The sequence below is a fragment of the Myotis brandtii genome, unplaced genomic scaffold, assembly GCF_000412655.1.
Source record: "Myotis brandtii unplaced genomic scaffold, ASM41265v1 scaffold315, whole genome shotgun sequence".
Lineage (NCBI taxonomy): Eukaryota > Metazoa > Chordata > Mammalia > Chiroptera > Vespertilionidae > Myotis > Myotis brandtii.
In genome coordinates, this window is record NW_005362075.1 from 604782 (window position 1) to 620521 (window position 15740).

A 15740-nucleotide genomic window follows, 5' to 3' on the forward strand; every position below is an offset into this window, starting at 1 on the left:
TTATATTCCACATACAAGAGAAATCATTTAGTATTTGTCTTTCTCTGTCTGACTTATTTCACTTAGCATAATACTCTTTAGTTCCATCCATGTTTGTCATAGACAGTAAGATTTCATCCTTTTTTTATAGCCAAGTCATATTTCATTGTACATATGTACTACATCGTCTTTATCCCCTCCTCTACTGGTACTGATGGGCACTTGGGTTGCTTCCATATCTTCGCTATTGTAAATAATGCTGCAGTGAACATAGGAGTGCATATGTCTTTTCAAATTAGTGTTTTAGGTTTCTTTGGACATATACCCAGAAGCGGAATTGCTGGGTCATAAGGTAGTTCTATTTTTAATTTTTTGAGGATTCTGCATGCTTTTTTCATAGTAGCTGCAACAATCTGCATTCTTACCAAGAGTGCATGAGGGTTCCCTTTTTTCCACGTTCTCACCAACATTTGTTGTTTGTTGATTTATTGATGATAGTCATTCTGACAGGTGTGATATCTCATTGTGGTTTTAATTTTTATTTATCTGCTGATTAGTGACATTGAACATCTTTTCATATGCCTGTATGTCCTCTTTGGAGAATTATCTATTCAGGTCCTCTGCCCATTTTTTAAATAGATTGTGGGGTTGTTGTTGTTTTGTTTTTTTGTTTGTTTTTTTGGTGTTAAGTTACATAAGTTCTTTATCAATTTTGGGTATTAATCCCTTATCAGATGTATCATTGGCTAATATCTTCTTCCATTCAGTTGCTTGTCTTTTCAATTCTTTGATGGTTTCCTTTGCTGTGAAAAACCATTTTAGTTTGATGCAGTCCCATTTCCTTATTTTTCTTTTGTTTCCCTTGCCTGGGGAGATATATAAGTATTGCTAAGAGATATGTCAGAGATTTTACTGCCCATATTTTTTTCTAGGAGTTTTATGGTTTTGAGTCTTACATTTAAGTCTCTAATCCATTTTGAGTTTATTCTTGTATCTGGTGCAAGAAAGTGGTCCAGTTTTATTTTTTTGCATGTATCTGTCCCATTTTCCCAACTCCATTTATTGAATAGACTGTCTTTACCTCATTGTATGTTCTTTCCTCCTTTCCATATATTAGTTGACTATGTAGGCATGGGTTTATTTCTGGGCTCTCTATTCTGTTTCCTTGATCTATGTGTCTGTTTCTATGGCAGTACCATGCTTATTTTACTATTATAGTCTTGTATAATTTGATACCAGGTAGCTCGTCACCTTCAACTTCTTCTTTCTCGAGATTACTGTAGCAATTCGGGATCTTTTGTGGTTCCATGTAAATTTTTGGATTATTTGTTGTAGTTCTGTGAAAAATGCCATTAGCATTTTGATGGGGGTTGCATTGAATCTATAGATAGCTTTAGATGGTATGGACATTTTAATGATGTTAATTCTTCCTTTCTATTAACACAGTATATGCTTATATTTATTTTTATTTTCTTCAATTTCTTATAACCTTTTGAGTACTGGTCTTTTACCCCCTTGGTTAACTTTATTTCTAGGTATTTTATTTTTTGATGCACTTGTAAGTGGGATTTTCTTAATTTCTCTTTCTGATAGTTCATTATTGGTAAATAAAAATGCAACCAATTTCTAAATATTTATTTTTGTCTTGCTATGTTACTGAATCATTTATCAGTTCTGGTAGTTTCTTGAAGGAATCTTTAGGGTTTTTTTTTTTTATTGATTAAGATATTACATATGTGTCTTATTGGTAAAAAATGCAACCAATTTCTAAATATTTATTTTTGTCTTGCTATGTTACTGAATCATTTATCAGTTCTGGTAGTTTCTTGAAGAAAGAATTAGGGTTTTTTTTTTTTATTGATTAAGATATTACATATGTGTCCTTATACCCACATTACCCCCTACCCCCCCCCCCCCCCCCACGCCCCCCCCCCCCCCCCCCCCCACAGCTGCCTGTCCACACTAGCTCCATGAGCTGCTCGTGGCCTTGGTCGGTCGGGCCTTGGGTTTCAACATGAAGCCAAATATCATTGCTTTGCTTTAAGATGGGGTTGGAAAGTGGCACCCAGGCTGCTACTTGTCTTTCCTCTGCTCACGGCAGACGTGGCTAATCAATCGTGGCACTTTCTTCTCACGGAGCCCTCCTATGGCTTCAGACCCAAGCAGCTGGCAATGTTGGTGCAGAAAGAGAAGAAAAGGGACGCTCAAGAAGTAGGCCCTAGCCGACACCCCCGCCCTTCCAGTCCTGTCCCTCCCACCCCAACAGCCAGCAGGAGCAGGAGGCACACTGCTTCTTCCACCGCCAGGAGCCCCCGCTTGAGCAGCTAACGAGTTAGGACTGGTGCTGGGGCTCAGCTCCCACCCCCGCGGGTCATCTGCCGAGAGTGGCTAATTACCAGGGAGCTGGGTCCAAACGTGGGTGGGGAGAAGGGTGTGGAGGGAAGGCAGCGACCCCAGTCTCTCATCCCCAAACCACAGCCTGTGAAGAGCAGCGCAAGGCCTGGGGGCGGGCTAGCCTGCAGGAAAGAGCTTCCGGCCGGCCGGCAGGGCAGCAGGCAGCACGCTGGAGCACATCTCCTTCCAGCGCACAGGGGGCTGCCTGCCGCGAGAGGTCGACTTGTGTGGCCCTGCAGCAGGACTCCCAGCCGGCACAAGAGGCGAAGCACCCCCAGGGCATGTGCACGCACACTCACACACTCGCACACTCGCACACCCACACACAGATTCTGGTTTACTAAGCCTGCGGTGGGGCCCAGGTCTCGGTATTTCTTTTCTTATCAAACTTCCAGGCAGAGTGTAGCTGAACTTCCAACAGGGCCAAGAAATGCACAGGAAGGAGACAGGTTCCAGGCAAGAAAGAATAGCTGCATGTGAGGTCGTGAGAGCCCCGTCCTGGGGGTTATGTAAGTGGGATGTGGTGGGGGAAACTGAGTGTGGAGGACTTTGAGGTACCAGAGTCCCTGGGGCAGACCACGGTTGGCTTTCACCGTGGACCCCCAGCCCCCAAGAGCACGGCATGGGGGTTTCCGACACAAATTCAGGAGTTCCGCTGGTTTTTAATGTTGGGGATCACAGACCCCTTTGAGAAGAGGATGATGCACCTGGCAGAACACAAGCCCTGCAAAACCCTGTGCACAAACTCGGGAGCCACCACACCCAGCACGGTCCATCTGGGCCTGTGGGCTCGGGAAGCCTGTGCCTAAAACCTTCACCAACCACAGCACCTGTACTGCCCTTCGCCCTTGAAAAGGAAACTGAACAGAAAGTCCAAAATCAGCTGGGTGAGGCAAAACCAGCTGTTGACGAGATAAGGCTGACTTGGGAATGTGGCTGCTTTGTGTATTCTGAACACCCATGTGCCCCTGTCCTTCCTGGGACCAACCCCAGGCCCAGGAGCAGGACCTCTGAGCTCAGCTAGGAGCTCCGACAGGGCCGCCCTCGGGCTGGGCGCTGCCTCGGGACCAGCGCAGAGTGCTGGGAGAGCGACACCGGTTGTAAAGGACCCGGGCATTCATATGCAAAAGGCTTTGCAGCAGCCTGGATGGGGCGGGGTCTCGGAATCAACAGGGTGGAGCAAGCAGCTATGGCTGATTCTCAGCCCTGCCCTAAGGGGCCGCGCGTCTCAGTGTCCCGGTAATTGCTGCCAGCACCTCTGAGGGAAAGCCGCCCTCAAGTTCCGAGTTCTGCCTGCTGCCAGACCGTCCAGTTTCTCCCTGTATGAGCCCTGGGACCCCAGAGATTTCCGGAACCGGAGTTCAGAGCAGTCGGGAGCTTGTGACTCCCTCCCGATTCAAAAAGACAGCCGCGTCCTCAGGTGCCCGCCCCTTTCCGCGCGCGCCGGAGCCTCCGTACCTCTGCACTTTACTTTCGTAGCTCCTCTGAGTCTGTGTGCTCTTCTCTTTCCTTCTAGTTGTAGAATTTCCACTCAGCCAGCCTTCCTGTGGTTCTGGATGATGACCGTTCTGTCTTTTAGTTGTATTTTTGAAGTTGTTATCGGAGGCAGCAATTTCCGGTGTTTTCCTATGCCGCCATCTTGGTCTCTCTTTAGGGTTATCTATATACTAAGAGCCCAGTGTGCCATTCGAAATCGTGCAGCGCCGCCCACCCTTGAGTCACGGGTTGGGCCCCGCAGCAGCCGCAGCCGCTGCCATTCCAGCCCTGCCTCCCTCTCTGTCCCTTGAAGCAGCCACAGCTGCTGCTGATCAGGCCCTCCCCCAGCGCTGGCGTGCGGAGGCCCCTGCCGCCCCGCCCCCAATGCTGCGTGTGCAATCTCCTCCTGTCCAGTCGACTGGTTATGGCGTCCTGGTTAATTAGCATATTTCTCTCTATTTTTATATATATAGATAGATAGATAGTATCATGTCAGGTGCAAATAATGAAAGTTTTATTTATTCCTTTCTAATTTGGGTGTCTTTCCAATTTATTGCTTTTTCTTGTCTGAGTGCTGTGACTAGGACTTCTAATACTATGCTGAATAAAAGTAATGAAAGTGGACATCTCTGTCTTGTTCCTTATCTTAAGGAAAATACTTTTAGCTTTTCCCCATTCAATATGATGTTAACTGTGGGTTTCTCATACATGGTCTTTATTATATTGAGGTATATTTCCTCTCTTCCCACTTTTCTGAGAACTTTTATCATAAAAGAATGCTAGACTTTATCAAATTCTTTTTCTGCATTTATTGATATAATCATGTGATTTTTACCCTTCATTTTGGTTATGTAGAGTGTCATGTTAATTGATTTGCAACTATTGAACCAGCCTTGCATCCTAGAAACAAATCCCATTTGGTAATGGTGTATGATCTTTTTTATATATTGCTGGATATGATATGCTAATATATTGTTGAGGATTTTTGCATCTTTGTTCATCATGTATATTGTCTTATAATTTTTTTGTAATGTCTTTGGTTTAGAATTAGGATAATAATGGCTTCATAAAATGAGCTTGGGAGTCTTTTCATCGCTTGAATTTTTTGGAATAGTTTGAGAAGGGTAGGTGTTAATTCTTCTTTCAGTGTTTGGTAAATTCAAATGTGAAGTCATTTGGGGACTTTTGTTTGTTGGGATTTTTTTGATTATTGACTTGATTTTATTGGTTGAATCAGTCTGTTCAGATTTTCTGTTTCTTCTCGATTCAGTCTTGGAAGATTGTATATTATTTGGAATTTAAAGATTTCTTCCAGATTGTCTAGTTTGTTGGCATATAATTGTTCATACTGTTTTCTTATAATCCTTTATATTTCTGTGGTGTCAGTTGTACCTTCTTATTTCTGATTTTATTTGGGTTCTCTCTTTTTTGTTGGTGAGTCTGATTAATGGTTTATCAATTTTGTTTATCTTTTCAAAGAACCAGCACTTGGTTGCATTGATCTTTTGTGTTGTTTTTTGAGACTGCACTTTGTTTATTTACACTCTGATCTTTATTATTTCCTTCCTTCTCACTTTGGGCTTTCTTCGTTCTGTTTCTAGTTTCTTTAGATGGAAGGTTAGATTGTTTATTTGACATTATTCTTGATTCTTTAGGTAGACCTGTATTGCTATCAATTACCCTCTTAGGACTGGCTGCCTCATGTTATTTGATTGGACGATTTAACCACTTACATTTAAAGTGATCATTGATAGGTATGAAGTTGTTGACATCGTATTATATTTACTTTTCTTTTTATCCTTATTTTTAAAGAAGTCCCATTAATATTTCTTGTAATACTTGTTTCTCTCTCTAAAAAAAAAAATCAAAAAGCATATCCTCAGGTGAGGATTTAAAAAATGGACCATTTTTATTGTGATCACCTATATCAGAGTTTGACCTATAGCTATTGGTATAATATACACAAATATACCAACATGAACTACATCTGCATATCTTCACTCTTGAAGGTATAATTTTTAAAATTTATATGCTAGATTCTTTGTATTTGGCTTACTTGAAAAAAGGAGCAATCCTAATATATTTTGATTCAGAGCATCTTAAGTTTCTTTATTTTCCTTTTCCTGTTGCATTGATGGGTTTATTACTGAGTGTAGGTCTTTGCCTCAATTTCATTTCCCGCTATCTGTCTCCTTTTGCTTTCAAGAGTAATGGGTATTCTATAAATTCTGAAAGAAGTTAACATTAATATTTCACAGTTAATGAGGTAGGATTCCCTTTTTGCTCCCAACAGTGGTAAAGTAATATTGTACAAATGTGGCATTTCCTTCTTTGGAGAAAAAGAAGCAGCAAAGAATATGCATTGAAAGTTGTTTTAATTCATTTGGAGCTCACTTTTTTTTTCTTTTGAGCTATACAGTTTTTCCTTGAAACACTTTGCTTTTATTAAAATGCTTAGTGAAATAGTTCATTCCCAACCTATCTCTCTAATTGTTGGTAGTGCTGTGTCTTTGTGGTTCTAGTAGAATAATGCTTAGGAGAAACAAGGAATGTTGAAAATGTGGTTTTAGTGACTACATGGTTTAGAGCTAAAGTAGATATAAAATATAACAAAATGAAGACATATTCACCTAAAATGTTTTAATTTATACTTTTGATTTCAGAGTGATCATGTAGGATCAGGAAGTCATTTCAGTAACCGTAAGTATAAAAATGTAGATTATCATTACGATTCACCAAGTTTGATCAAAGAAGAATGCTATGCCTATTTATTTTTGTCTAACTGTATATTCTACTCCTGCCGCTAAACGTTATCCAACTATTTGTGTGTTATACCTCAACACCTGAACTATTATAGCCTCTAACATAAAATCTGATCATCTCTGAGGCACTGACTTTCCTTAGCCCCTGTTTTAAAAACTGTATATAATATGAATGACCAAATTTGCCTTGTTGGTTAATAGACATTTATCTTGTGATATTTGGGATTTGTTTTTTATGGAAGTAAACATAGTTTTCTGATTTGGAGAAATCTTTGGATATAGTCCCAATGCAGGTAATTTTAAAATTAGTTAGAAGTCCCATAACAGTTACTTATTTTAAGACTATACTTAATCTTCACTTTTATGTATTGTTTTTCAATTTTAAAGAGTTTCTCTAGAATATCTATTTTTTGCTTCCCATTGAATATTAATATTTATCCTGTAAATTGCAAGAACATTTTTATTTTGATTAATTATAAGATACATATTTTATAATGGTTACGAGAGGCCTGGTGCACGAATTCGTGCACAGGTGGGGCCCCTCGGCCTAGCTGGCGATTGGGCTGATTGGGGCCATCTTGCCCAGTCCCAATCGGGGCCAATTGATGGGGGCCAGCCAGCCGAGGGGAGGGACCGTGGGAGGTTGGCTGTGGGAGCACACTGACCACCAGGGGGCAGCTCCTGCATTGAGCGTCTGCCCCCTGGTGGTCAGTGCATGTCATAGCGACTGGTTGACTGGTCATTTGATTGACCGGTCATAACCATCACTTAGGCTTTTATATATAGATGTAGCTTTTTTAGTCAATAGTCATATATATATATATATATATATTTCATTGATTTCAGAGAGGAAGGGAGAGGGAGAGAGATATAGAAACATCAGTGATGAGAAAGAATCATTGATTGGCTACCTTCTGCATGCCCCCACACTGGGCATCAAGCCTGTAACCCCGGCATGTGCCCTGACCGGAAATCGAACTGGGACCTCCTGGTTCATAGGATGACACTCAACCACTGAGCCACACTGGTGGGGCACAGTGTTATATGTTTCTAAAAGGGAACTTACTATCTATTCAGAAGAATATGGATACTTCCCTGTGTACAAGGTAAAATATGAATATTTTAGAACAAGGATAATTTTATACTGTAACTCATGCTTCTCTTCTGTTTGAAAAATAAAGGAGAGATAACACCAAATTAATACTTAGCCTACTTTGGTATGGATAATGAAGTTTTTATCATTTATTTGTATTTATTTAGGAAAAGAAGATATGCTTCTTAAACAAGGTCAGATGTACATGACAGACTCACAGGTAATACTATTTTTTTAATTAAAAAATTTATTAAAATATTTCAGCCTTTTATAAAAGAGAACAACTTGTATATTTACCAAGAATATATGCATTGGCTATGGTTTTCATCATAAAAAAAGTAAGTTGGTCTTGCATTCTTAATTTTAATAAAAGTAGATATTGCTGTTTCTGGTGCCCCCTAGCGTGTTTTTGATGACAGTGGCTTAAATGAGAGATTTGAGTTACAACTTCATGGTCTTTACAGTAAGCCTGTATTATAGCAGATGGTTAACTCTTCATATTTTTCCATAAAAAAAGGAAGACAGGTATGAATAATTAAAAAGTCATTTGTTTTGACTTTGCAATATAATTTTCCTTGCTTTCAAATATGCTATGTTTTAGAAATTCTCCTCAAAACAAATAAAGCTTCCACGAGGGAGTATTGTCTGATTTTCTTACTTGTTTATCTGTTCCTCACTTTTAGTTTGCAGTAGAAACAAGGTTTACATTCCTAGTACGTCCTATGGACCGTAGAACTGATAAATATTTGAGCTTCAAAGACCTTTTTACATGCCTTCATCTGTGGGCAGAGTGAATTAGTGTACATGATGTCTAAGATCATTTTAAGCTGGAAACTTTCTAAGATTCTAAGTTGAGAGAGTGGATATTAGTCAACTGAATAGTACTGAAGTAGATTAGGTAATATTTAAGCATAATAAAATAAGTATCGGAATTACAAAGCTGTGTAAATAACTTGTTGGTAAATTATAGTAGTCTCAGTCTAAAGATAATTGGTAAGTTGAATGATAATGAGAAGCAAACTGAGGTTGGGAAATTATTTCATATTGTTAATTTTCTTCTTGATCCAGGAGAAGGCAGTGTAGATTGAACTAACAATACTAAAATAGTGGAATGTACTCATAGCACATCACTTTTATCAATGAACTAGAGGCCCGGTGCATGAAATTCATGCACGGGGGTGTGTCCCTCAGCCCGGCCTGTACCCTCTCCAATCCGCCGGGACCCCAGGGATGTCCAACGTCCGGTTTAGGATCGGGCCTAAACTGGCCGTCGGACATCCTCTCACAATCTGGGACTGCTGGCTCCTAACTGCTTGCCTGCCTGATTGCCCCTAACCACTTCTGCCTGCCAGCCTGATCATCCCCTGACCGCTCTCCTGCTGGCCTGATTGATATCTAACTGCTCCCCTGATGGTCTTATCGCATCCAACTGCCCTCCCCTGCCAGCCCGATTGCCACCAACTGTCCTCCCCTGCTGGCCTGGTCACCCCACGCAGCCTGCTGTTCAGTTCTTTGGTCATCCCTCACTTAACCCCCCTCCTGGCCTTGTCCTCCCAAGCAGCCTGCTGTTTGGTCATTACTGTGATGGTGTCCTGGACAATTTGCATATTCCTCTATTATTAGTATAGATTAGTACTTGTAAAGAGTCCTTATTGTAATTGGCAGTATGGGAAAAAATACAAATAAGTTTAATCTTTCATGATTATATATTCTGTTATTTATGAACTGTTTCACTGAGTTTAATTATGTTTCTTTTTTGTCAACACTTAATAGGGGGAACAAGATGTTAATCAAATTTTATAGTAAGATTATATGCAAAGTTCTAATTTATCTCTCTATTTCAGAGAAGAAAACTTGTGGGCTTTTTGGGGGGTTGATTAACATCATTCTCTTGACCACTCTCACACTAGCTAGGTTTATTTTGGTGGTATTTTTATAATTTAAGAACCTTACATTGCAGTTAACAATGAGGGTACTCAGAAGTCAGATATTTTATTAGAAACTAATATCACTTTTCTTCAAGGGTTCTGATGGCTTCAGAATTTGAAGTTCTATGCACATTATGTGCCATAAAACATAGCAGTAATAAATGTGTTTTGTCTGAGTTGATATTCATGTGTGGGGTAGGTATTGTGAATGGGGAAAGAGAAAAAATAGTCTCCAGAGGCCACAACTGTTTTCTTTCTTCTGCTAGAAGTACACTTATGTGAATAGACTTTCAAAATGTCACTGCGTAAGTGTGTATTAGGAAATCATACCCAGAACTGTTTTCTTACTTCACAAATCAGTCCTATATTTTTCCAAAATACTAGTCTGAAACCCTTTGACTACTGATGATGTGGGTACTTTATAAGTATCTTCTTTAGGCTTTTGTGATTGATACCTTTTTGTTTTCCTTTTTTCAGTGTACTTCCACAGGTGTGCCAGCTCATATGCAAAGCAGATCTATGTTACGACCACTGGAGCTGTCCTTACCAAATCAAACTTCATATTCTGAAAACGAAATTTTAAAGAAAGAGTTAGAAACAATGAGAACTTTCTGTGAATCAGCAAAACAGGACCGACTCAAGCTCCAAAATGAACTGGCTCACAAGGTGGCTGAGTGCAAAGCATTAGCATTAGAATGTGAAAGGGTCAAGGAGGACTCAGATGAACAGATAAAGCAATTAGAAGATGCATTAAAAGATGTGCAGAAGAGAATGTATGAGTCAGAAGGGAAAGTCAAACAAATGCAAACTCATTTTCTTGCCCTTAAAGAGCATCTTACAAGTGAAGCAGCTTCAGGGAATCACAGACTAATGGAGGAACTGAAGGATCAGTTGAAAGACATGAAAGCAAAGTATGAAGGCGCTTCAGCAGAAGTGGGAAAATTAAGAAACCAAATCAAACAAAATGAGATGTTAGTAGAAGAGTTTAAGCGGGATGAAGGCAAGCTGGTAGAAGAAAATAAGCGACTGCAGAAGGAATTCAGTATGTGTGAAATGGAGCGAGAGAAGAAAGGGAGAAGGGTCACAGAGATGGAAGGCCAGTTAAAAGAATTGTTAGCAAAGTTGGCCCTTTCCATTCCAAAAGAAAAATTTGAAAACATGAAGAGCTTATTATCGAATGAAGTAAATGAGAAGGCAAAAAAATTAGTTGATATGGAAAGAGAATATGAAAAATCTCTTAGTGAAATTAAACAGTTAAAGCGAGAGCTTGAGAATTTTAAGGCTAAGATTTCTCAGCATGTCAAACCAGAGGAACATGAGCAGCTCAAGAGCAGATTAGAACAAAAGTCAGGAGAACTTGGAAAGAAGGTCACTGAGTTAATATCCAAAAATCAGACCTTACAAAAGGAAATCGAAAAGGCTAATCTGGATAATAAGCTCCTCAACCAGCAAGTACATAACTTAACAACTGAAATGAAAAATCATTACATTCCTTTAAAAGTAAGTGAAGAAATGAAAAAGTCACATGATGTAATTATTGGTGATTTGAATAAAAAGCTTTTAGATGTAACAGAAAAATACACAGAAAAGAAGTTGGAAATGGAGAAATTGCTGATGGAAAATGACAACTTAAATAAAAATGTTAACCGCCTGGAAACTGTGTTCATACCTCCTGAGAAACATGAAAAAGAGATGATGACGCTGAAGTCCAATATAGTTGAACTTAAAAAACAGCTCTCTGAACTTAATAAGAAATGTGGTGAAGACCAAGAGAAAGTATATTCACTCATGTCTGAAAACACCAACTTGAAAAAGACTATGAGTAATCAGTATGTACCAGTTAAAACCCACGAAGAGATTAAAACTGCACTAAGTAGTACATTAGATAAAACTAACAGAGAATTGTTAGATGTGAAGAAAAAATTTGAACATGTAAATAAAGAACTTGTGAAAATAAAAGATGAGAATGAAATATTAAGAAGAAACCTGGAAAATACTCAGAACCAAATGAAAGCTGAGTACATCAGCCTAAGAGAGCATGAGGAAAAGGTGAGTGCTGTCAGTAAGAGCATGAGAAATGTACAGGAGAATAGTGCAGAAATACTGGCCAACTACAAGAAAGGCCAAGAAGAGATTGTGACACTGCATGCTGAAATTGAAGCCCAGAAAAAGGAACTTGACACGATACAAGAATGCATTAAAGTAAAATATGCTCCAATTGCCAGCTTTGAAGAGTGTGAGAAAAAATTTAAGACAATAGAGAAAGAACTAAAAGAACAGTTATCAGAGCAGACACAAAAGTATAATGTCAGGGACGAAGAGACCAAGAAGTGCAAACAAGAGAATGACAAGTTAAAGGAGGAGATTTTCACTCTTCAGAATGATTTAAGGGACAAGAATGTTCTCATTGAGAATTCTCATGAAATGGAAAGAGCATTAAACAGAAAAACAGAAGAGCTGAACAGACAGTTAAAAGACCTGTTACAGAAATACACGGAGGTAAAGAATGAGAAGGAGAAGCTAGTAGAAGAGAATGCCAAACAGACTTCTGACATCCTTACAGCACAGACACTTTTGCAAAAGCAGTATGTTCCATCGGAACAGGTAGAGGCCCTGGAAAAATCTCTTAATGGCACAATTGAGACTCTAAGGGAAGAATTGAAGAATAAGCAAAGGTGTTATGAGGAGGAGCAGCAGACAGTGACCAAGCTGCATCAGTTGCTGGAAAACCAAAAGAACTCTTCTGTGTCCCTGGCAAAGCATTTGCAGATGAAGGAAGCATTTGAGAAAGAAGTTGGAATTATAAAAGCTACCTTGCGAGCCAAGGAAGAAGAAAACCGAAACAAAACTGAAGAAATCTCCAAACTTCAGTCAGAGGTTCAGAATAGTAAACAAGCATTAAAAAAATTAGAGACAAGAGAGGTAGTTGATATGTCTAAATATAAAGCAACAAAAAGTGATTTGGAGACACAGATTTCCAACTTAAATGAAAAGTTGGCCAATCTGAATAAAAAGTATGAAGAAGTATGTGAGGAGGTTTTGCATGCCAAAAAGAAGGGACTGTCTGCAAAAGGTGATAAAGAATTACTACATTTTAGCATTGAGCAAGAAATCAAGGATCAGCAGGAGCGATGCGATAAGTCCTTATCAACAATCACAGAGTTGCAGACAAGAATACAGGAATCTGCTAAGCAAATTGAAGCAAAAGATAATAAGGTAGGCCCTGAGTTATCTTGGTGACTTTGCATTGGAAACCCCAGAGCAGAAAAGAGCAGTATTTTAGCATCCTACAGACAGGTTTACAAAAGCATAGTGACCATTAAATGCTACCTTTCTGTTTGACTACTGATGTGTGAAAAATTTCAGAATTGGAAAAAAAAAATAGTATAGTCACACAAAAATGAAAAGCATTTTGTTTCCTCAGCTGGTACAGCCAAGAATTGAGGAAATATGGGGAGATTCAAGGTTCACGTACCTCATAATGGATCCAGTGGGTTTGGGGTACCTGAAGAATGGTGAAGAGGGGAGGGAAAAAGCTATGTTTCTGGCCTGCAAGAAACCAAGGATGCTAGGGAACACCCCAAACTTAATCTTGGCACTCACCCATATCAGCACGCCAAACTCTCCAGTTGGCTGTACATTCTGTCCCCATATCTTTCTACAGACCTTGCCCAGAATGTGCTGCCCTCCTTTGTACTGAGTCAAATTCTGTTAATTTCTTAATCCTCGTGTCAGCGCTTGTCTTTCCCAAATCCTTCCCTGTCCAATCTAGTCCACAGTAAACTCTTCCTCTTCGAAAATACATGTTTTGTTTTGGCTTTGCCATCCTCTTAAAACATATATGTTACAATGTCAGAATTATGTGGTTGATCTTCCCAACCAGTTTTTAGGAGAAAAACTGTAATTTACCTTTTCTTATCATTCATTCTCATGTTATAATTTGCATGCTAGGTGCTTAACAATATTTGCAGAACTGAGAGTTGCATGAAGTGTTTACTATGAAGATGAGAAATCAGGGACACTGAGTGCAGTTTTATCAGTTCAACAAATAATTGTTAAATGCCTTCTGCATGCCAGGTGCTATGCTCAGTGCTGGGGACACAGCAATGAGTGAAAGTAGACACAGCCCCAGCCCTCCTCAGTGTAGAGATGTAGGTACTGACACCTCTGCTCAGATGATCCAGACTTTAAATGGTTAATGGAAGGTAGTTGTGTATATAATTATATATCATTATAATAGCAAGTTATTAATATCTAGTTATAATTGTTGCCATTAATTGAGCATGTACTGTGTAACAGGCATATCTTTATGATAGCATTTGATTTTTTTAACTATGAAAAATTTTCCCTCTTTCACTGATAATGAAATTAAGGTTTATAAAAAGAAAGGAAATGAGCCAAGCTCACACAGCTAATAAACATCAGATCTAATTTAAAGGCTTAAAGCCTATGCTCTTCCCACTATTCTAAACAGCCTCCCTATTTTTTCCCTCTTTAAGACAAAGTAGTCTAAAATCATATGTTCTTGAAAGGAACAGGACACATAAGTTAATGTTAGATATACATGAGCCACTTTTTTTTTTTTTTTTTACTTTTCAACTTTGTTGGAGAGAATCTCCTCTACCTTTCTATATTTCAGATGACCTGGAATATAGTCTATCTAACTTTATAGGTACTTGTGTGTTATCTAAAAATAAGACTGGGGTCACACTCAAATCTTAGGATATACCTATATTCATTCTTAATTTTGTAATGCTTTTGTAAGGAATTCCTGAGAGAAATATAATTGTATATACTATGTAAATAATATTGTATATACTGTGTAAAAATGTTCATTGTAAATGAGTAATACATGTTTTTCCCACAACTTCTTTCTTTTTTTATAAGATAACTGAGCTGCTTAATGATGTAGAAAGACTAAAACAGGCACTGAATGGCCTTTCACAGCTCACCTATACGAGTGGGAGTCCCAGCAAGAGACAGAGCCAGCTGATTGACACTCTGCAGCACCAAGTGCGGTCCCTGCAGCAGCAGCTGACTGTAAGTACCCCAGGCCCGCAGGGCTTCATGCTGCTGTATGCAGGGTCACGTTAGCTTGTCTGTTTATAAAAGCTTATTTAGAAATCAGATTGATTTGTGGCTGTGTTCAGATCCAAGAAAGTAATCTTTTTTGCTAAAAGTTACTTTCACTAGTGGTATAATATACCTTATTTAGTGCCTACAACACGCCAGGCACTATATTACATATTTTACATACTTTAAACTTTATCTTCATCAAAATCTTTAAAGTTTTATTCCCCCATTTAACATCCTTATTAAGGAAACAAAGATGGAAATACTCAATGCCTGGGGTCATACAGCTAGGATTTAATCCTGAGATTCGCTGACTCCAAATCTGGTAACTGCAGCACATTCTCTAAAGTAATGGTCCACTAAACTAAAGGGAGTTTTTAAATAATCTTCTCTTTATGAGTAAAGATAGGCATTCCTGTGGTTTTATGCTCTATATCATTATCTACACTAATAAAAGAGAAACATGGTAATTGGCGTACGACCGCTACCCTTCCCATTGGCTAATCAGGGAGGTATGCAAATTAACTGACAGCCAAGATGGCGGCCGGCAGCCAGGCAGCTTGAAACTAACATGAGGCTTGCTTCCTTCAGTGACGGAGGAAACCAACGTTCCCCGCCTGCCTTGCAGGCCTCTGAGCCTGCAGTTTGAACATTGTAACAAACATAGAAGCTAAAAAAAAACCCAGAAACCAGCTTTCAGCGAGCTGGGATCTCAGAGCTGGAGTTATACACTGTTTTGAACCGAAACAAACCAGATACCTACTTTCAGCAGCGGAGGCCTAAGAGCTGGAGCCTCAGAGCTAAAGCTGGCCCAGAATAAAAAAAAGAAAAAAGAAAAAAAGGAGAGGTTGGGAGCTTCCGTCACCCGCCAGCCTGAAAACAGCCCTCAGCCCCTCACCCAGACTGGCCAGGCACCCCAGTGGGGACCCCCACCCTGAAGGGGGTGTGACCAGCTGCAAACAGCCATCATCCCCTCATCCAGGCTGACCAGGCACCCCAGTGGGGACCCCAACCCTGAAGGGTGTGTGACCAGCT

At 39.6% G+C, this 15740-nt stretch overlaps 1 protein-coding gene across 1 annotated transcript in view; it reads left to right on the forward strand.

The window, feature by feature from the left end:
* Positions 1–15740, forward strand: part of UACA (uveal autoantigen with coiled-coil domains and ankyrin repeats) — a 65112-nt gene that overhangs the window by 39904 nt on the left and 9468 nt on the right. The window contains exons 14-17 of the mRNA XM_005870247.2: positions 6513–6549; positions 7872–7924; positions 10110–12848; positions 14520–14672. Coding sequence (XP_005870309.1) covers positions 6513–6549; positions 7872–7924; positions 10110–12848; positions 14520–14672 — 2982 coding nt within the window. The remainder of the gene's footprint in view (positions 1–6512; positions 6550–7871; positions 7925–10109; positions 12849–14519; positions 14673–15740) is intronic.